Raw genomic sequence first — 20,448 nt, forward strand, 5'->3', positions numbered from 1 at the left:
CGGGCCTGTCCCCACTGCCCCAGGCCCAGCCTCGCGCCCGCGGGCTTCTCCGCCTTACAGAAGCAACCTGTCTGGGCATGGCCAACCTGCAGCATCTGGCCTGGCCCAGCTCAGGGCCCCGTGTTTCTGTCCTGGGGCCAGACTCCAGGGTGATGAGGGCAGGACGGAGAGCATGGGGTGGGGCGCCTGAGGGGGAACTCCCAGCACAGCCAAGACCCGGCCAAGTCTTAACCATCATTTTTTTCCCCTCTCGTTTTTACTCAAGTGTAAAATTAACAAGTGTTTGGGGAGATTTTTTTTTTTTTTGAGATCAAGTAGAATAAGGGGTGTGATCTGCTTTACGAACGGAAAGTACTTCACAAATGCTAGTCGTTTGGGAACGCATCTTGGGGCGGAAGAAAGGTGGGGTTACGGGCACCTGGTCCCGACACTCCCATCTCAGAGCCCTGCTTTTCTCATCTGAAAGATGGGGATGGACTGCCTCCCTCATGTGCGGACCAGAGGCACTCAAGGACACCAAGTGTAAGCACGTGGTCGGGTTCAGCAACGTTTATCTCCCTTTCCCTCCCTGCCTGAGGAATGATTCCAGCCGGTGTTTGTGAGATAAGGACAAAGACACGAGGGTGTAGCCCTTCCGTGGAGAGATGCGCTTCTGTGACCACGGCTCCACATCTCACAGCCAGCCACTCTGTGTGAAGGTGACCTGTCCTCTCCCCCCTCTGCCCACCTGTGACCTGTCCATGTCTGTCCATTTAACCCCGCATCCATCTATCCACACCCACCCATCCATCCGTCTGTCCAATCCATCCATCTTTCCGCCCATCTCCCCACCCATCCATGCATCCGAACTCTCCACATCCATCCGTCCATCCATCCACCCACCTACCCGTCCGTCCATCCATCTCCCCATCCATCCATCCATCTCCCCGTCCACCCATCCAAGGTAGTTCAGCCCTTCCAACCTCTGCACAGAGGGCTCCGGGAACCACAGCACAGACCAGAAGGTCTGAGCATAGATGCCTTCATGGGTCAAGCAGGTCACATAAATGAGAAGAAGGGGAGCCTTGTGTTACGTATAAACACTAGGGAGTGGCAGAGGGTGTGGGAAACTAAAGTGCGTGTGATGGGTGTGAACATTCACATTTAGACTGACTCCCAAACCAAACGCAGGGAGGATGAGGAGGGACACTGAGCCCAGAGGGTGCAGGTCCCGTTCACCCTGGCCTGCCACTCAAAGGAGGCCGGGACTATGGGGCCTGGACGTCTGTGCCTCTGTCCTTCGTGTCCCCACCCCACACCCAACTCTTTTAAAGGTTCTTATTCCTCTTAACCTACATCAGCAACGTGGGAATGCGTTCTCTTTAAAACACAAAACACTGCAAGTAAGACTCAAGCCTCTAGGTTCCTTTCCCTCATAAGACTTTTTTTTTTTTTTTTGCATTTACATACATTTCATGGACCCTTAGAAAACACAGACCTGTGGTGCCATTTTTACATAAAATGTCCCACTGCCACCAGCCATGTCCCTGAATTTATTCCCTTTCCCTAAAGGTAAGCACCACTCTTCCTGGTCTACCCGCACTGAGCATCCTCCTCTGCCTTCCCAGACTCTGCCAACCTCCTGTCCAGAGCCCTCTCAGACCCTGTCCTGCCCACTGCTGGCCCTCCTCCCCAGTCCCCCTGCTCCCCTTCCTGTCTCCTTCTGACCTCGGCTGAGAGTGAGCTCCGCCCTCTGACTTCCCCTGGCTACCCAGCCTTCCCTTGGACCCTTGACCCACATCCACCAGGGATTTTCCAGTTGTGTGTGGATGTGGTTCCGTGTATAGACATGTCTGTGCACCTAGTTGCTGCACGTGTGTGTCCGTGTGGGCGTGCGTGCACACGTGTGATCTCCCGGCTTGGTGACCCCTCACCACCTCCACCGTCCCGTGTCCTGCGCACATCCAGCCACCCAACCAGAAGTCCACCCTGGTTGATTAAAAAGCCCGTCAGTTCACCTTGTGTCCTCATCACTGTACTCCCAGGGCAGCGGGCTGCCGTGACCATGTAAGCCCACACAGCACCGCTGGTGGGAGTGAGGCTACGTCAGTCCGGTTCCCGTAGTCACCAGCAGGTGGCAGCAGCAGCCCGCCGGCGCTGTTGGCGGCTGGTTCATCTTGCTCTCCAGGGGTCTGCAGCTCTGAACCAGGTTGCTGGAGTAGTTGGGCATGGAGAAGGGGGTGTGCGGGGTGGAGGGTGACTTGTCCCCAAAAATGATGATGAAACAACACTTCCTGAGCATTTGCCACTTGCCGGACACCATCCTTGGCACTCGACACAGATCAACTCATAGCAGCCTCAGAAAGAGGTACAGGCCCTCATTACGCCATTTGGTGTCCGGAGAAACTGAGGCACAGAGAGAGAGAAAAGAGCTTCTGCAGATTGGCAGCTAGTAGGCGGATCTGCTGGCAGGCCAGCTTGGGCTGTGCCACCCCAAAGCTGTCCCTTTCCACGCCACTTGCCGGAGGCGGCGTTCGCTTCGGGGTGAGCAGCTGACCTTATTCCAGGAGACCCCCTAAAATACAGAATGAGGTTTTTTCCAATGTTAAAAGAAAAACCGTTTGTCAGATCTGTGGCCCCTAGGAATGGGGGGAAAGACCCCTCGCTGCCCCCTGGGGTGAGCAACGGGAGAGGGTCTCTTGCCCCATTTACAGACTTGGCAAGAGGCCCCTGTCCTCGTCTTCCTGTCCTTTTCTGTAGCATCTCCAGGTCCAGGGCAGGAGGCTCCCTCCTGGGCTCAGTCCCTTGCGTCCTCTCTGTCCATTGCCTTGCCAACCGTGGCTGTGCCCTTACCAGACTGATCCACATAGTCACCTGTCCCGTCCTGCAATCGCTGAGCACCTGTGGTGGGCCAGGTTCTAGGCTCTGAGACCATTCTAGGCTCTGAGACCCAGTGGTGGATAAAACAGACAAAACCCCCCATGCTAGTGGGATTGACAGTAAGCACGACTAATCAGGAAAGGACATTGGTTAGAGCTTAATAAATGTTACAGGGGGAAGAAACTACTAAGTAGGGGGGTGCCCAGGGGAGGTCCTGCTGAGAAGATGACGTCTGAGCAGAGACCTGGCTCTTCTTGTTTCCCTTTTGTGGTTTGAGATGCTTCATGACGGCGGGCAGCCTCTGTCCCATCTCCTCCCTGTCGAGAACGTGTACTTCTCCCTCCTATTCTCTGGGTCTGGTGGGCTCCCGGGAGCCAAGTGCATGTATGTGCTCACTGCTCTGTCTTTCCTGTCCTGGCTCTCCAATGGCGCGTCCAGGCAACTACGATTGGGATGTGTCCCACGTGATGCCAACGGCCCATCCCCAGACCAAGTCCCAAGTAGGGGAGCGGAAGAGCGCTCCCCTCCAACAGGGAGCCTAAAGGAAGACACCAAGCTCTGCTTTCTTGTGTGTGGGTCTCATCCCAGTGGAGTCATTCCTCCCAGACCTGGAGGTCCTCCCAGCAAGCTGAGAGGCTGAGGGCTGCCCCTGCTTTATGAAGAGGAAACTGAGGCTCGGAGACAGCAGGCGGCTGCCCAAGTCTTTGGTGAGAAGGGATGGAGCCTGGTCCTCTGGCCCCTTTGAATGTAGTTAGTCCTTCCTCGGGTCGGGAGGAGGTTCCTCGTTATGCTAGGACACTTAGCTAGGACACCACCGCAAGTGACACAAATTCATCTCAGACCCACTTAAACAAGACTGGAAGCTCCCAGCTCCTCAGCCCAGTCAGGCCGGACTGGGTTAGGCGATGCTAACACACAGCCCCCAGATCTTGATGGGTTACAACTGGGATCTATTTCTTGCTCATGACACATGTCCATCTCAGGTAAATTGGAGGCTCTTCTCTCCTCATCTCCTCACACAGGGGCCCAGCCTAATGGAGCGGCCACCAGCTCATTTTGTCTCAGCTCACAGTGGCGGAAAGGATCGACATTCGGGAGGGTATCACAATGGTCATGTACGTGCTATGGTCCAGAAGCGAGACTTACTAACACTTCTGCTTGTAACCAGAGTTGTAACTCCCTGCCCAGTCCTGGTCATGTGATTCATACCAGGAGGACATAATGACTTCCACACTCCAAAGTCCATGAGAATGTGGTTTCAGGCATGGCTGGATCCAGGAGCTCAGGAGATATTATCTGGAGATTCTATCTCCAATCCCAGCTCTGCTTTCTTATGTGCTGGCCTCACCTTAAAGCCCCAGGCTTCAGTCCAGCCCTACCACTTGACAGTCCCAGCAGAAAGAGCACATGGACTGGTTTGGGTCCCATATATGTCCCAGAACCAGTAGTGTGGCTTGGCGGGGGTGGGGCATGGAATGCTCTGTCAGCCACTCCCAGAGCTGGGATCAGCTGCCCCACAAGGACAAAGGAACAGGCACTTCACAGGTGCTTGCTAAGGGTTTGTTCCCTCTTGACCTAAGTTCCTCCCAGCAGAGCAAGGGGAGGAAGAGCTGCATTTGGGATCAGGAGACTAGAGTTCAAGTTCTGACTGTGACCTTTAATTCAGTGTGTGACCTCAGGCAAGCGAGCCCCTGGCCCCTTGTGCACCTTCACTTCATTTGTCAGACATCCCTGCCCTCCCCGACTGCACAGATGGAAAAAGTCTGGCCCAGAAGGAGAACGTGACTTCTGTGCACTGGGTGTTGCTATCAATCCTCCTGACTCTCTTACCAGAGTCGTTAGCAATTGTGGCCTGGACTCTGGGTGGCCAGGGGCCACCCTCCCCACTTGCAGGTACTCGGGGCTCCGTCACCCCTCCAGGCCCTTGCTCTAGCTGGAAGAAACAAACATCTAATAACTCCTATTCATTTTTTCAAAGTCCAACAAACACCACCTCCTCCCTGAGGCCCTCCAGCCCGTCCTGATGCCCCAGGGCTCCCGTCAGTGATGTGCTGAGGCTGGTTCGGACCACCTAGGAGGGTCTCGATGATGAGGACGCTCCTCTCTTTCCAATACCACGTCTTCGGGTTGTGCGGTTGGTATCTTGAAATCGGCCGCGGGGAAGCGTCTTCACCATGGAAACGAAGCACACACGATGCACTACAATCGGGCTTGTTCGTGCCTGTGCGCCCGGCCGAGGCAGGGCTGGGAACAAACTAGAGGAAGCTGTTGCCCTCCTGGAGCTTATATTCCACTTACGAGCTGGGTCTCTAGCGTGTGTTTCTACCTGTCCAGCAACGTTCTTCCTTGAAGCCTTTCACCATCCCTTCCTCCGTCCGTCCGTCCACCCATCAACGTAGCCACCCATCCCTCTGTGGTCCAGCCACCCGGCTCCTGCTAATCCACTCTCCCAGGAGGGCAGGCTCCTGCCGCCGCTGTGCAGCCTGCTTACGGGCTGAGTCCCCTCCAGAGACAGAGGTGGTGAAGACCCATGTCTGGCCCAGGCCAGAGCCCTTGACCAAGCCCCAGCCCTGGCCCCTTGCCCCACCAACCTCCCCCGCCCCAGCCCCAGAGCTCTGTGTGCTGCAGAGTTGAGCTGCCTGCCCCCCCAACCCGCCCCGGGAGCCAGCGGCTCAGGTGGCCCCTGGAACCCCTCGCCCCCAGGAGGATGTGAAAACCACAGCACACCTTGGCCCAAGCCTCCCGGGCAGGGGGGTGGGGGTGACGGCGGCGCGGATGGTGAGGGCTGCTCACTTGTGCAGGAGCTCTGGTGTCAAGCTCTAGCTCCCAGCTGAGCCTCACTTCGATCCCAGGTCAACAGTGCCGCAGCTGAAACCATCCATATTCTAGAACTTTCCTTACCAAGGACTCCCTTGGGGTCTTCCTGCAACCATGCCATTTTACAGATGAGTCACAGTGAGGCTTTGTGCAGGACTGACTTGCACCAGCTGGGAGCTCAGACTCAGCCAAGAGGAGAGGAAAAACCAGAGCTTTCTCATTCAGCTGGGCCTCCGACAGGGCCGGGCAGCTCCAGGCGGGGGTGGGAGTGTCCCCGGGGCTCTGAAAGCCAGCCCGGCTGAATCAGACTCTTGGCATCCCTAACCCTGCTCCGTGGCCTCGAAAAAGATGCCTCTAAAGGTGATCACCCCGACTGGGAAAACAACCCGTGGTCTTGTTTGCTGTGTTGGGCTTTGTTTGGGTTTTTTAAAACCTGAGGGGCACGCGGTCTGTGGAACTGATGATGGGTAAGGTGCCTGCCTTCAAACATGACGGGATTTTCTGAGTTTCTCAATTCACAATTGAAGGGGCTGTCTCAGAAATCAACAAGACCTTGACTTCCCCGATTCCCAGGGGTGAGCAGGTAAGAACCTACTGCAGATTCCTGCCGGCCCCTCCCCAGCCATGAGTGCCAAAGGAGGTCTCCCCTCCCCATTCCCCTCCCCTACCCCGCCTCCCCCCACTCCCCCACCTGCGCCTCCCCCCACTCCCCCGCCTGCGTACCCCAGAACCCAGCACGTGTACTTGCACCCGATAAATATTTCTTGGGAGCACAGCCGGAATAACTAAGTAGCTCCTTTGCAGGAGCCAGCAAAGGAAATCCTGGCTGGTGGGGGATGCTTCTAAGGGACAGGCTGACTTGAAGCCTGGAACACCCCCCCACACCCCCGCCCGCCCCCCCCCCAAGTGCCAGAGCTGTGGCTGCTTTCTCACCGCCCCCCCCCCCCCCGCCACCGCCAGCACGAGCCTTGGTCTGGGCCCCAGGAGGAAGGAAGCTGAATTTATTGGCGGTCTGCTTGGCCCCAGCCTGTACAGTGGGTGACCTCACCAATTTCCCCCCAAAGTGGGTCATGCTCCCTGGGACCCCCCACCCCGCCTTGTCCAGACAGGAAACTCCAGCCGAGAGAGGGGGAGGGGCTTGCCCAAGGTGGTAGAGCAGTTGGGAATCAGACCTCGGTCCACAGGCCCCCACAAACCATCACACACCCAGGGTCACCGCAGGCTCACTCCATCCCCTTCCCCCCAGAAGTGAAAAGGACCCCTGGGGACTTCTCACGGCTCCTGGAGGCAGGACCTGCAGGGTGGGGACTGATGCCAGCAGGCCCCACGGATGACGCTGAAGCAGCCTCTCAGTGCATGACCCCGGGGCCTCCCCACGTCAGGAACAGTTCATGGCTGTCATGGTGTGCACACGGTCCCAGACATACATGTGTCTCGTCTCTGCGCCCACGGGCATGTGTGCGGCTCACGCACACGGACACACCCGTGTGCTCCGGGATCACACAGGCACACCAGGCGCCAACCGGGCTCAGGGGCCCCATCTGGGGTCACAAAGGTCGCAGGTCCCTTCACCCCACAGCCCAGGTGAGCACAGCTCTGACTCCAGGCCGAATGGCTCGGCCAGCTCCGGACTGCGGGTCAGCCTCACTGGCTGGCCTGGGGCGCAGGTCCCTCGGGGGGAGGGGCCATGACCACCCACTGGCGGAGGTAGCTCCTGGGGGGCCCTTCGTCCCTGGGGCTGGTGAAGTCACACTCCACAGGGCTGCCACAGTCAGAGCCCGCGAAGCCACTGTCGAAAGTGTCCATGTCCAGGCCGGCGGGAGGCGAGCCCACTTCGCTGTCAGATGCCTCTCTGGGGAGCCCGCCACTCCATGGTGGCCCTGGGGTCCAGTCCGCCTCCTCATCAAGGGGCAGCTTTAACCTGTCCAGGAGGCTGCCCATAGGCCCTCCTGACCCGGCAAGACCACCCGCCGAGACGCAGCCGCAGGAGAGGACTGTAGTCCTGGGGTCCAGGAGCGGGTCCTCAGTGCCTGAGCCGGGCTCCAGGCTGGCGTCCAAGTTCAGGGCCGGGTATCCGTCATCCCCACAGGTGCAGGACCAGGCACACGGGCCCTCCATGTCTGCTACGGTCACGGTGTTAATGGACACCAGCACACCATATGGTCGGTCCCTCTCCTGGCTGTAAGCCGAGCCACCCACGCTGCGGGCAGGGGAGGGGGCTGGGCCCCAGGAGCCTGGCTCAGGCACCCCGTCAGCTTCCACCAGGTGGGGGAGCTCTGGCAGCTGCGTGGACTGCGGCCCCTTGGTGCTGCTCTGCGGTGGGCAATGGTTGTGCATCACCAGGGACGAAAGCACCTCGGGGCTCCGGGGTCCCAGCTCCAGGCTGGAGGCAGTGAAGGGGGCGCCCACCCATTTCTGCAAAGAGAGAGAAGAGGGAGACAGTCATAACAGGACAGGGGCAAGGCAGGTATGGACAGACAGACATAGGAACAAGACAGAGACAGCAAGAGAAAGAGACACGAGAGGATAAACAGGACAGCAGGGGTCAGAGCCACGGTGTATCCCTATCCAGGGACGCTCCTCACTGCTGTCCCTTCCTTCCTGGGCCTCAGTTTCCCCACCTGCAGGAGGGAGCCACTGCCATTAGCAGCCTGCCAGACAACCAGCGCTCAGCGGCATGGGGTCTGCATAGGACCTGGGGAGGAGACGCCAAGACCGCTGAGTTGTATGGACAATGGGGGCGGGAGTGATAGAAGCCAATGCTTCTAGAAAACAAGCATTCTCCTGTTGGTGTCCCCACTGGAGTGGACACTCGGCCAGGGCAGAAGCCTCGATTCTTCTGGTCCCTGCTGTATCCCCGGAGGTTCACACAGTGCCTCACATACAGTCGATGCCCAATAAATGTGTATTAACTAAATGAACATGCAGGGGGGAATTGGTGACAAGCCACTTGGAAAGGCCTCTATATACTCCATGGGTAAGGGTCGTGGGGCGACGACAGACTGAGGCAGCACCCCCCCCGCCCAATGCTTTGAGCACAATCCCCGCCCCTGCCCTTGCTGGCCTGGCGTCCCACACATGACACCCGAGTGATGGTGAAAACCCCCGAGAACCTGATTCTCCCAGTTGTGGGCCTGCTGCCTCAGAAAACATCTTGGGACACGGGTGAGGCCCCCCTATCTGCCAGTAATGCCCTCCCTGTCACCCCCTCAAAACAGACACAGAGCTGTGCCGGGAGGGGATGCATTCACATCTCTGGAGCTCCCAGCCTAGGGCCTGGCACACAGGTGCAGCGCAAGTGAGTAAATACCAAGCAGGTGTGGCCTCCGAGCTTCAGGGAAGGTGCAGAGGAAGGAGGAAGGTCTCTTCCCCGTGCGGCTGGGCGTTCGAGCTGCTCCCTGCCTCACGAAAAGCCGCTTCCCCACGCAGAGCCTTGGTCTCCCCAGGGGTGCCTTAAGGACCACGGAGCGCTCCCCCCCACCCCACGATCCCAGGGGCCGCGATCAAGACGGAAGGAGCTCAGGGCAGCAGCAGGCAGAGAGCAGGAGCTCAGCCAATGCTCTGGTCCAGGTTTCCTGACTTCCAATGCTCCGCTGGAGGAGGTGGGCTCCTGCCTCCCAGTCACCACATCCTCTCTGCGGTCGGCCCTCCCCCGCGGGGTGGGTGTTGAGCGGTAAATGGGCACAGACAACCGTGGGCGCCGGCGGGTGACGGGTGGTTGGGGCCTGGTGGGGGTGTGGGGGGTTGGGGGGGCTGGTGTATTCTGCGGGTAGGGCCACGCCCTTCCCGGAACCCGCTCTCCATCTCAAGGACCTCTGACAAAGGAGCAGGAGGCCAGTTTGCAACCCAAGGAACCTGGCTCGCCCCGCCCCCGCCCCCTGCCTGGCCCAGGGGTTGGGACAGGCTGCCTCATTTTGTGTCTGTTCTCTCGTACCAGTTCTGCCCCACCCGAATTATTTCCTGCGCTTTGCCACTGCGGAGCCCGGAGCCTGGTTGGCAGGTGGGGGGGTTCCTGGGGCGCAGGCAGAGGTGAGCTCCCAGAGGAGAAGAGCCTGGGGGGGGGGCGTGTCACGGGCTGGAGGGCACTCACCTTGAAGTCTCCACTGTGGCCCACATAGAGGGGCTGGAAGAACTTCTGTGGGTTGGGCACGTGCCCCCACACCTTCTTCCACAGCCTGGGAGGACAGAGACCAGGTGAGCCCTCACCATCCCCCGGAGGGTAGGATCCTCCCGCTCAGGGGCTCCCCGGCTTTGTCCTGCAGGAGACTGAGCCCCTCCCAAAGCACACCCACACACACCCCCTTCCGCCCCTCTGCTCCCGGGGCCTCAATTTCCACATCCGTAAAATGGGAGCAGCAAGTCTGGCCAAGGTGCCTGGAGTTTACAGGTTCCGCTGCTTGTTCTGAGCCTGTTCTGAGCCGGGCAAATGCTGCCCCTCACCCTCCTCTACCACCGGGGATAAGCAAAGGGCAGGTTCGCAGGGATGCGGGGAGCACTCGGAGGGTGTCCACACAGTGACCCAGCACCCCAGCACCCAAGCACCCAGACAGCGCTCCCTCCTCCTCCAGCTTCGCTGCTGTGTCTCCGGCAAAGCCTCTGGGTGCAGATGCACACATCGAGCTGGGTGTGCCGATTCCCACCCCCCCGGGGTTCAGCAAACCCTGACCGCAGCCCCTGCCCCTGCCAGCAGTTCTCCTGAAGACCAAACCCAGCACATAAACGGATAAAAGTAAAAGTAAAAGTTCTGGTTGGAGCCGAAGAAAGGAGGGCGGGTTGTCACATCCAGTCTTCACCCCACCTGGAGGCCCAGCGCGCTCCACCCCCTCCCCGGGACTCAGAGCATAAACACCACCCACAAGGTCATGGCCTGCGTCACTGTCAGAGCGCAGGGTCCCCTCCTCCACTTCAGAGCAGGGCGGCTTTGGGCAAGTTCATTGCCAACTCTGTGCCTCCTTGCTTGCCCCATTTGTCCAGGGGTGGTAAGCACCCAAGGGACTGCTCCCAAGGCCGGTGTGGAGAGGCGGGTGCGCTGCCCAGGGCCCAGGAAACAGGAGCTTGTTCTTATCACCATCCCTGTCACTGCCGCGGTTGCAATGACCGCTCGTGGCCCAGGACTCCCCCGCCCCTCCCCCGCCCCCCTGGCCTCACCTCCAAAGCAGGTGGATCTTCAGGCCTAAGAAGACGAGGATGGGGAGTATGATGACCAGGAGGAGATAGAGCAAGGAAGTGTGCCAGCCTCCCCTGACCTCTGCGAAGGAAGCAGACACAGGGTAAAGGGGGAACCCACCTCTCCCAGAGGCCCCGTGGGGCAGGTATGGTGGGCAACGGGTCTGGGCCGGTGTGGAGGGCACAGGAGGGCCGTGGGGGGCTGCAAGTGAGGTGATCTGGGATCCTGCTCCCCGCCCCCGCCCCCGAACCCCAGGCCAGGACTTCATCTCTCTGGGTCTCCGTGTTCGCATCTGTGGAAAGGAGATAACAATCCCCACCCCGGGCGGTATTGGGAACACTGAATGCCCCGCGAGGAGCCACACCTACCTTCTGGCTGGGTGTGAAAGGTGACCGGGTCACTCCACTCGCTCCAGGTCCCCTGGAAGGAGGAGCCAGGCTGGGGCCCGGCACGCACCTGCAGCTCATAGCTTGCGTCGCTCAGGAACTCCGAGGGATGGAGAGAGACGCTTCTCGAGTCCACCGAGATCAGCTTGATCCTTGGACGCTGCTGACACAGGGAAAGGAGGCACCGATCAGGCTCACCCAGGCCAGCCCCCGCCTCCAGGAGAAGCCCCCTTTACCCGCCGCCACGAAAGGGGCTGAGTGTCTCCAGCAAAGTCCCCACTCCTGCCACAAGACCAGGCTCGGCTTGACCTTGACCTGGTCTCTCTCTGACCCCAGCTCTCCCCTCACGGTCCTGGCAGGGGCCCTCCCTGCGAGGACCAGGAGTAGCATTGGCCTGTTTGATGGGAATCTCTAATCGGCAGCGTTCCAGACAGTGGTCCCTTTCGGAATTGTTCTACAGTGGGCCTTCTCAAGAGCGGGCATTTCTGAAGCTGTCTAATTTTTTTTTTAATTTTTCTTTTTAAGATTTTATTTATTTATTTATTTGATAGAGATCACAGGTAGGCAGAGAGGCAGATAAAGAGAGAGAGGAAGGGAAGCAGGCTCCCCGCCGAGCAGAGAGCCCGATGCGGGGCTCGATCCCAGGACCCTGGGATCATGACCGGAGCCGAAAGCAGAGGCCTTAACCCACTGAGCCACCCAGGCACCCCTCTAGAAGCTTTCGACCTCTGGCATCTCAGCAACAGATAACCTCTGGAAGCCTTCCCCGGGGCACATTCCAAACAACCACGTGTACGAAATTCTTCAACGGGGACTGCTCTGAAGGACTGGATCATTCTAGAAGGCTTCAGCCTTGACTGTTCTGAATAGCGGGCCCTTTGGAAACTCTCCAGTGCTCTAAACGAGGATACTTCTAGAAGCCTGCACCTTGGAAACAACGGTCTAACACTGGACTCCCTTGGTGATTGAAGCTTCTGGAGCTCTCCACATGTGGTCATCAGCCAGGCGGGAAGGCTCCCGAAGGCCCCATCTCTGGAACGTCCTCTGCTGTGATGTACTAGACTCGGGGAGGAAATCCGACCCAGGAACCAGGGGCAGGAAGGACAGAATTTGGAGTGTCCCACCCCAGGGAGAAATGGAGAGAGGCAGCACCATGTGGGAGGGCAGAACGGGGACCTTCCAGCCTCGGAGGGTCGCTGGTTCCAGTCTTGGCTGTGAGTCAGCAGCTCACCCGTCTCTCGGATCCCCCTCCCCACCCCCAGCGTCCACCCCGCCATGTTGTCCCCCTGGTGCCCCCCCGCCCCTGGTCTCTGGGAGCCTCACCGGAGCCCAGGGTCCTCCCCGCTTCCTGTATCTCAGCTCGTACTGCAGCTTGCCCTTCAGCGCGTAGGAATTGTAGCTGGAGCTCCAGGAGATGTTATAATGTCCTGAGAAGGTCACGGTCACGTTGAAAGGCGGGGACGGCTTGACTTGGAGGGAAAAGCCAGAAAGAGAAGAAAGGGGTGAGATCGGGCCACGTCTGAGAAGGATGTAGTGGCAGGAAGTTGCCCGTCGCCTGACCCCGTGTTGGTGGTGGGGTCGGCGGGATCCGACTCTGGGCGAGGCAGCCCCTGTCTCCCGGCCTCAGTCTGTGCGTTGGAGAAATGAGAAGTTCAGGCCACACCAGAGTTGCCGCCACAGGGGCGGGAGGGTGACAGAAGTGGATGAAGCCGGTTTGGGGTCTGAGGTCATGGAAGGGAGATGCCCCAGTCGGGCTGGGCAGGACTGCAGACCAGCGTGGCCAGAGAACAGCCTGGAACCCTAGATGAGGGAAAGCGCTCTCCAACAAGAGAGTTCGCTACTAGTCTAGGTGCTTGAGTGGCTCAGTTGGTTAAGCGTCTGCCTTTGGTTCAGGTCATGATCCCGGGGTCCTGGGATCGAGCCCCTGCCCAGCTCTCGGCTCAGTGGGGAGTCTGCTTCCCTCCTTTTCTCCTGCCCCTCCCTCCACCCCTTCCCCCTGCACCACTGGTACCCCCTCTCTCAATCGCTCTCATGCATGCACACGCTCTTTCTCAAATAAATTTAAAAATCTTAAAAAAAAAAAAAAAAAAAGCTCCTAATCCAAAAACTTGCTAAGCAACATATGTGGTTCAGAGGCACCAGTTCTGCATTTCTGTTCTACACGATGATGTCATTTTCTTGCTGCAGCTTCCCAGAGAAGCCAGACTCTGATGAGCTTTCATGCTAATGAGCTACATTAATATTCATTTATGCTAATGAAAAGCAAGTGCTACTGAGCTCCTGCAGGCCTGTGTGCAGACCAGTCTGACCCTCCTCAGTGGCCCTGAGCTCCGAGACTTCTGGAAAGTGAGAGCCCAGAGGCCTGAGTCACAACACTACACCCTCCCGGGTGCCTCGCAGGCCAAGGTCAAAGCCAGGCCTCCTGTTCCTCTCTACCCCGTATTTGTTTCATGATCGTGATCTGGGTACAACATGTTATATGCCTTCATTTCTTCTCTTATAAAAGGGTACCAGCTCCCCATTCATGGGGTGACAGTTCTCGGGAACCAAACTCAGTAGCAGAAGGAGGTCCCTTCGGGGAGAGAGAAGCCACAGGCTCCTGTCCCCCGGCTCCTGCCTTCTCTTCCTCTTCCACCTTTTTTTTGCCAACATCTAGCGTTTTCTGCATTTGCCTGTGTGATCTTGTTCACCACTGGCACCTTTTCTGAGGTCTGAGCTGCTTGGCGCTGAGGTTTTGTTCTCCCGAGTCAACATGGTGCCCACGGCTCCTGGCTCCCCAGACAGCGCAGGTGTATTACATCAACGAATGAACCTTTCAGGGGTTGCAAAAAAGGAATTCCTAAAGCCGCTTACTTCTCTGCCTGAGTTGGGAGAAGGTGCCCATTCCGGGGACCCCATCGAGGGCTTTTCTCTTTGAGCCACCAATCTGTTTGGACTGGACTCGTTCTTAAAGCCTCTTCTGTCTTCCCCGGGCTAGGAGGAGCTCTCTGCTTCCCTGTGGCCGGGGCTGGGCAGTGCAGACAGACCCAGGGAGGGACTGGGGTGTTTGCAGAGCCGGTTGCCAGGAGGAGGAAGGGGCCAGAGTGGGGGAGCCAAAAGCCACCTCCTATCACATCTGGGCACAGGTAGGCCTCAGACCCTGGCAGGGAGGGCAGAAGGGGGGGGGAGGGAACCGTGACCTGGAGCCCCCTGCAAGGCAAAGCAGCTCGTTCTCTGCCCTGCACTCTGCTCTGGAGGGAAGGGGTGGGATGCTACCTGCCCAGCTCCCCCGGGGCAGGAGGATGGCCCTGCTCCATGGGCTTGCCACGCCTGGGTCCAGTGGTCAAGTGAGCTTGTGTGTGCATGCGTGCGTCCACATTGGCAGCTGTCTGACACAGAGCATGAGTGCCCTCTGTCCAAGCTGTCCAGGCCACGGGCTGCTGGTAAGACATTGGTGCCTCTGAGGGGTATTTATAAGTGTGTATGTGTGCACATGCATGAGTCTGGGTGTGTCTGGGTCTGCATGAAGCTTTGCTCACACCCATCTGTGTGCAAAGTGGCATGAACCTGGACCCCCAGAGTGTGAATGGCAGATGCCCTCTTATCTTCTTGCCCCACCACTGGGAATCTGGGGACAACCTCCCAGGCCGCAGGAGCTAAGCATCCCCAAGGGCAGGCCTCTCTTCATAGTCTGCTTGCATGCCTCTGGGCATAGGCCTCTCACCCCCTACTTTAGGAGCTGCCTCCTGGGCTCTTCCTGGCCCTGCTCTGGTCCTGGACCCAGCCAGGCCACCTCCCTTCCTCTAGGCTGGAGGGAAACTCTGGGCCTCCATGGAGCAAATAAACAGGAGAAGTCTCAGAGAAGTTTTTCTCCTGGGACATGGCTTCCCCTGCTTTGCCTCAAAATGGGGGCAGAAGGCCATCAGTCTACAGTGAGCCAATCCGGGGTCACAGATGGGCAAGTCCTGGGCCCTGGTCCAGCTCTGTTGCCGGCCTCTGCTGCCTCTCCTTGGTTAAGGCCCAAACCTAGGTATGAACCCATCACACTTCAGTCACGCTTCTACGGAACAAACTCTCAGGAGAAATGAGCGCCTAGGACAGGTCCGTTTTGACGTGGGGGTGAGCCAGCCCGCGAGGCGTGGGGCTCAGCACCAGTCTGGGGTCCCCTCTGCTCCAAGGTCCCGGGGATACTCACTGCTCTTAGCCAAGAGGAAGCTGCCGCACTCCTGGGAGTAACTTCCGGACTGGTCTGTGACATTGACGCTGAAAATGTCGTCGGCCATGAAGTGAAACACATCCATATGGCACGTGTACTTGGCATGCGTGGCATTGTGGGCGGACCGGAGGAGGCTGCAGGAGGTGACCTCGTCCTCCAGGTCTCCATATGGGTCTTGCCTTCAAGGAGAGAGCACCCAGTCATGCCTGGAGGCCGGTGGGGTTCCGTGCACATGGCCAGAATCTCGGGGCTGGGGTTTGAGGCAGGGGGGATTAGAGGTGAGGCTACGGGGGGGGGGGGGGCATGGTCCGCCAATAATTTCCCAGGGAAGGTGTTCCCTCCCCTGAAGCATTCCTGATGGGTTGTGTCCGGGCTTGGCTTGTGTGCCTCCAAGGAACCGGGAACTCACCACCTTACATAGGACAGCGACTCTCAACTTCAGAATTCTCAACTAGGCCATTCTTCCCTAGACTGAGCCTCAGTCTGTCCCTGTCAATCCTATCAGCTGGATCCCGGTCCTTTAGGAAGGATGCTAAGCATCTCAGGTCCCCTTCCTGCCCTCCTTCCCCCCAGCAGCCACGGAATAGCCAGGGAGTACCAGGGTGAAAGGCCAAGGTAAGAGCCAAATGAACCTCATCCTTGCTCTGGCTGAAAAGGGAGGCTGTTGGTATGGGGTTGGGAGCACTGCTCTGGCCGCTTTACTCCCAGTAGGCATTAAGTGATGGGTTTTGAAGTATGTATAGGAGTTCGGCAGCTATTTATTTCCCTATAAACACCTTCAGGATGTGAGCATGACTACCCGTCAAGGCCAATACAGATGTGTAGACTCCGTTCTCTGCTAAATATCTGTTAGAATAGAAGCTTCTGCTCAATCAGTTCAATTTTGCATGGAAGCTGGTGGGGGCGGGGGGGCTTCCCATCGCTTCCATGCCTAAAAGCCTCCAGTGACTTCTCACCACCCATTCAGGGCAATCTGGCCTCGGCCTCCCTCTCACCTTCTTAGCTTGTTATTCTCCCTCACAATGATGCAGTCCCCTCTGGCCCCACTGACTTCCTCACTATTCCTCAAACTCACCAGCTCTTCTCCACCTCAGGGCCTTTGCACGGGCAATGCCCTCTGCCTGGAATGCTCCATCTCCAGCTCACTGGCTGCCTCCTTCCCATCTAGAGAGGCCTCTCCTGACCACCCGCCCCCATGTCACTCCCTCTGGACCCCTTGGACCCGGTCCCTGTTCTTCGTAGCACTCATTTTCATCAGAAAGCATCCTGATGGCTGCTTGTGTCTGTCTTATCATCTGTCTCCCCAGGCACTCCCCTCTGCAGAACTTCTGGGACCTCCTTAGTCTTGGGCTCTGCTGAGCTCCCAGTGCCTGTGAGTGTCAGCAGGCGGTCCATAAATGTGTTCTGGATGAAAGCCAGCTTTTCTTAATCCCAGCAGCTTAGGAACAAAGATTCTCTCCTTGAACAAGCCCTGCTTGGGCTCCTTTGAGCGCTCTTCTCAACGAGGCCCCGACCTTTGGGCTTGTGTCATCTCTTCTGTCCTCTACCTCCTTCCCCAGGTGACGTCTGACCAGCCTGGGCTGCCATGAGCAGGAACCCTGTGACGTCATGTAGCCGGAACCACTCCCCCTTTCCCTTGACATGTCCTTTTGGTAATTTTCCATCCACTGGCCCCACCCTGCTCCTTGGCTCTAAATCCCCCCTTTTCCTTGTATTTGGGGTTGACCCTAATCTCTCCCCCCACTGCAAAGTCCCTGCGTCTCTGGCCAGGATCCTGAGTCGAGCTTCCCCTCACCGTTCTTTAACACTTGTGGAGGAACAAGGGTCCGTGGACTTTGGAATCAGGCTTGTCTGAATCCCAGCCCCACCGGCTCGCTGGCTGAGTGACGTGGGGGCGAGTTGCATAACCTCTTTGAACCCCAGTGTCCTCATTTGTAAAACAGGAGTAATAATTGTGAGGATGGGAAGCGATCGTTCATAGGAAGCACACGGCAGGGCGTCAGGGATGTTCGAAGCGCTCATAAAAGTCGTGTGGGAGTCTGGTCGGTCTGCAGGTCTCAAAACCAGTTAGGGCTGGGGGTGCCTGGGTGGCTCAGTCGGCTGAGTGGCCGACTCTCGGTTTCAGCTCAGGTCATGGTCTTGGGGTCGTTGGATCGAGCCCCGTGTTGGGCTCTGTGCTTAGCTCAGAGTTGGCTTGGTGTTCTCTCCCTCTGCCCCTCTCTCCCCTCCTCTCTAAAGTGAATAAATAAATCCTTTAAAAAAAAAAAAAAGAAAGCCCACTTTTAGGGCTGGGTGGGCAAGAGAGTATGGCCTTTGGAGGTGGACAGAGCTCCGGACGGGAGCTGTGAGCCCGGCGCGGCCGTCTGCAAGGGGGGGCCGGGCAGTTCCCCACTAACGAACCATCTTTCCTGGGGCAAAACCAAATGCTGTTGGTGAACTTGCTAAGAGAGCCCTCAGGAAGCGGACCTGTTATGTCGATTGCTGAACTATCCATGGGACCCACAGTAGGTCCCCCTTGGTCTGTGGTCCCCCGCGGTCCTGCTTCACCCCAGCCCTCCAGCGGCTACCACTTACCAGGTGAGGGTGAGCACACCAGGGGGGAGGGTCCTGGTCTCCAGGGTGCAGGTGACTGTTTGTAAGTAATCCGTGTAGCAGACGAGGTCTAGGCAACCCCAGGCTGGAAGAGTAGGGGAGAGAGAGGCTGCGATGGAGCAGGGGTGGTGGGGGGCTGGCCGGAGTTTGCACGATGCCTCACCCCTTCACCCCTTCAAGGGCTGGAGGCTGAGGGGATGCATGGGTCCCCACGGCCAGGATGAATATGGCAACCCACGGGGCCACTAAGATGTGGGTTTGGGGAAGGGGGTCCCTGCCACCTGACCCCGAGTTTCAAGGCTGGCTATGCAGACAGATCGCTCTGAATGTCAAATGTGGCGAACTAAGCTGGTCCCCACCTCTCACCACTCTCCCTCCCCTCCACCCCATTTTGCCAAAATGTCCTCATTAGCCTACTGCCCAAACCACCACCGTCCCAGCCAAGTGCCAAGGGAACTGCTCACCCAGGCGGTTTCATTGGGAGACTCTGTGCCCTCCCACCCCCAATGTTAATTGCTCCCCTTTGTTCTAAAAATACAGATGCAATCATAATCTAAATTTACAACAAAATAAACGTAATAAACTGGAACTTGGTTTTGTTCTGTAAGATCAAGTACCAATACGATTTCTCCCCCGCCCACCCTCCAACTCTTTACCAGAAATTTGTTCCCCTTTTTAAGTGGATTCATTCTTAGTGGCTTTGTCCTATTTTTCCTTGACTAATGAAGAACCGAGGGGTGGTGGTATGTTCCCTGCCTGGCCCTCACTTTAGGTCAGAGGCCAGATTCAGAGCCAAGAAGACCATTGCTGGAAGCATCCTTAGCTGGCTGCCCCTGCCATTTTATAGACAAGGATCCAGAGGCTCTGAGACGGGACCACGCCTCCTGTCCGTCTGGGTCTGAGTGGCTGAGACTCTCACCTAGGAAAGGAAAATCTCATCTGTGCTACACTTTGCGTGCACAGCAGACATCACTAATCAATCACGGCACTCTCTCCCTCAGGTGACCCTCAGAATCCTCCTTAACACAGGTCTCCCTGCAACCACCACCAAGGGATCTGAGTTGTGGCTCCTCCTGTGCTGGGAGGAGCCTTCCCTAGGGGGCAGCACAGGGCCTGTTGGTGGGTACAGGAGGCCCGTGCAGGCCCTTGGTGGAGAAAAGAGGACTGATTTTGGTGGGGCATAAACCCGGGGCTGTGGGGCCATATGTGGGTATGTATTCCCCCAGTTTATACCCTGGTGTTCAAGCTCAGGGTTCTAGAACGTGGGGGAGGAGCTGCCGTTCCTAGGTCAAGGGCTTGACAAGGTTGGCCCTGATCTTGAAATGGAACATTGGAGAGGGGAGAGCAGCCCCTGAAAGCTGGGGACAGTGGCTCCTTGGAGGCCATGGCGGATATGTAAGTGACCTCACGCCGGTGTGGACCATGTGGCTGGCACCGGGCACTCATTCAGTAAAAGCATCAGAGCAAGGCAGCTCAGTCCCCAGGAAGGAGGCGAATTTGGGGTTCCAGTTCTGCCACTGCCTAGCTGTGTGGCCGTGGGCCTGTCCCTTAACCTCCCTGAGCCTTGGTGTCCTCAAGGGAGACCTGGCACCACTGCCGCACAGACCACATAGGGTCGATGGGGGAGCGGACTGAGGTGAAGCCCAGCACCCAGGACGCAGCAGGAGTCTGTCATTGTGCCCACGAGGCATGGCGCTGTGGCGGGTGACCCAGGACAGAGTGCTGGTCACTCAGAAGGGGAAAATAAAAGAGCCAGACATCTGTTTCCTGGAGAAGCTATTTGAGGCTCTGGGTCTTTTGGTAAAAACCAGAGAGAAATGCAGATTCAGCAGAGCCACGGCTGAGGGACCCCTGTCTCTAGTCCAACTCCCATTTGAGCCTAGAGGCTCCGTCCTGCCTCCTCTTGGAAGGCCTCCCGGATTTCTGAGCCCACATCTAACTCCTGGCCTTTCCCAGCTCCGGTCTCTAACTTCTCTCTGTCTCTGACTCCAACACCTTCTAGTCCCCTGAGGGCACCTTTCAAGGTTTGGCTACTTCCGTCTCCACGTCCCTCTCCTCTCCATGTCGGGGACCACCAGGGCCTGCTGATTCTATGATTGTCCATAAACATCTCCTAGGAGAGTCATTGCAGGAAGAGAAATTGAGGTCAGACCAAAGGCAGGACTTCCTCCCTCTGAGGGTGGAGGGCCAGCCAAGGCAGAGAGCTGTGGAAATGGAGACTCAAGTTTCTCGTGCCTGCAATGAGATAAGACAGCTGGTGGCCTGGTCCATGTGGGAGTCACACGAGCCACGGGGCACTCTGGTGGGATGGGTTCTAACTGATGGAGAGCTGGCTAGTCCACCCCAAGTGAACAGAGGCCACATACCCCGGCCTGTAGCTTCTAGCCATGTCCTGGGGCAACACAGGCCAGACTGGCCATCCCCACCCGCAC

The 20,448-nt window shown here is 57.9% G+C and overlaps 1 protein-coding gene across 2 annotated transcripts in view; it reads right to left on the reverse strand.

The window, feature by feature from the left end:
* Positions 1-6,683: 6,683 nt before the first annotated feature.
* Positions 6,684-20,448, reverse strand: part of IL21R (interleukin 21 receptor) — a 35,352-nt gene continuing 21,587 nt past the window's right edge. The window contains exons 3-9 of one of the 2 annotated variants that reach the window (XM_045992523.1): positions 17,999-18,101; positions 15,404-15,603; positions 12,553-12,698; positions 11,212-11,389; positions 10,825-10,924; positions 9,767-9,851; positions 6,684-8,091 (exon numbers count right to left, since the gene is read on the reverse strand). In XM_045992523.1, coding sequence (XP_045848479.1) covers positions 7,321-8,091; positions 9,767-9,851; positions 10,825-10,924; positions 11,212-11,389; positions 12,553-12,698; positions 15,404-15,603; positions 17,999-18,101 — 1,583 coding nt within the window. In that variant the 3' untranslated portion in view covers positions 6,684-7,320. Of the gene's footprint in view, positions 8,092-9,766; positions 9,852-10,824; positions 10,925-11,211; positions 11,393-12,552; positions 12,699-15,403; positions 15,604-17,998; positions 18,102-20,448 lie in introns of both variants that reach the window. The other variant, XM_045992522.1, reaches the window with a different exon arrangement.

The sequence above is a fragment of the Meles meles genome, chromosome 21, assembly GCF_922984935.1.
Source record: "Meles meles chromosome 21, mMelMel3.1 paternal haplotype, whole genome shotgun sequence".
NCBI lineage: Eukaryota > Metazoa > Chordata > Mammalia > Carnivora > Mustelidae > Meles > Meles meles.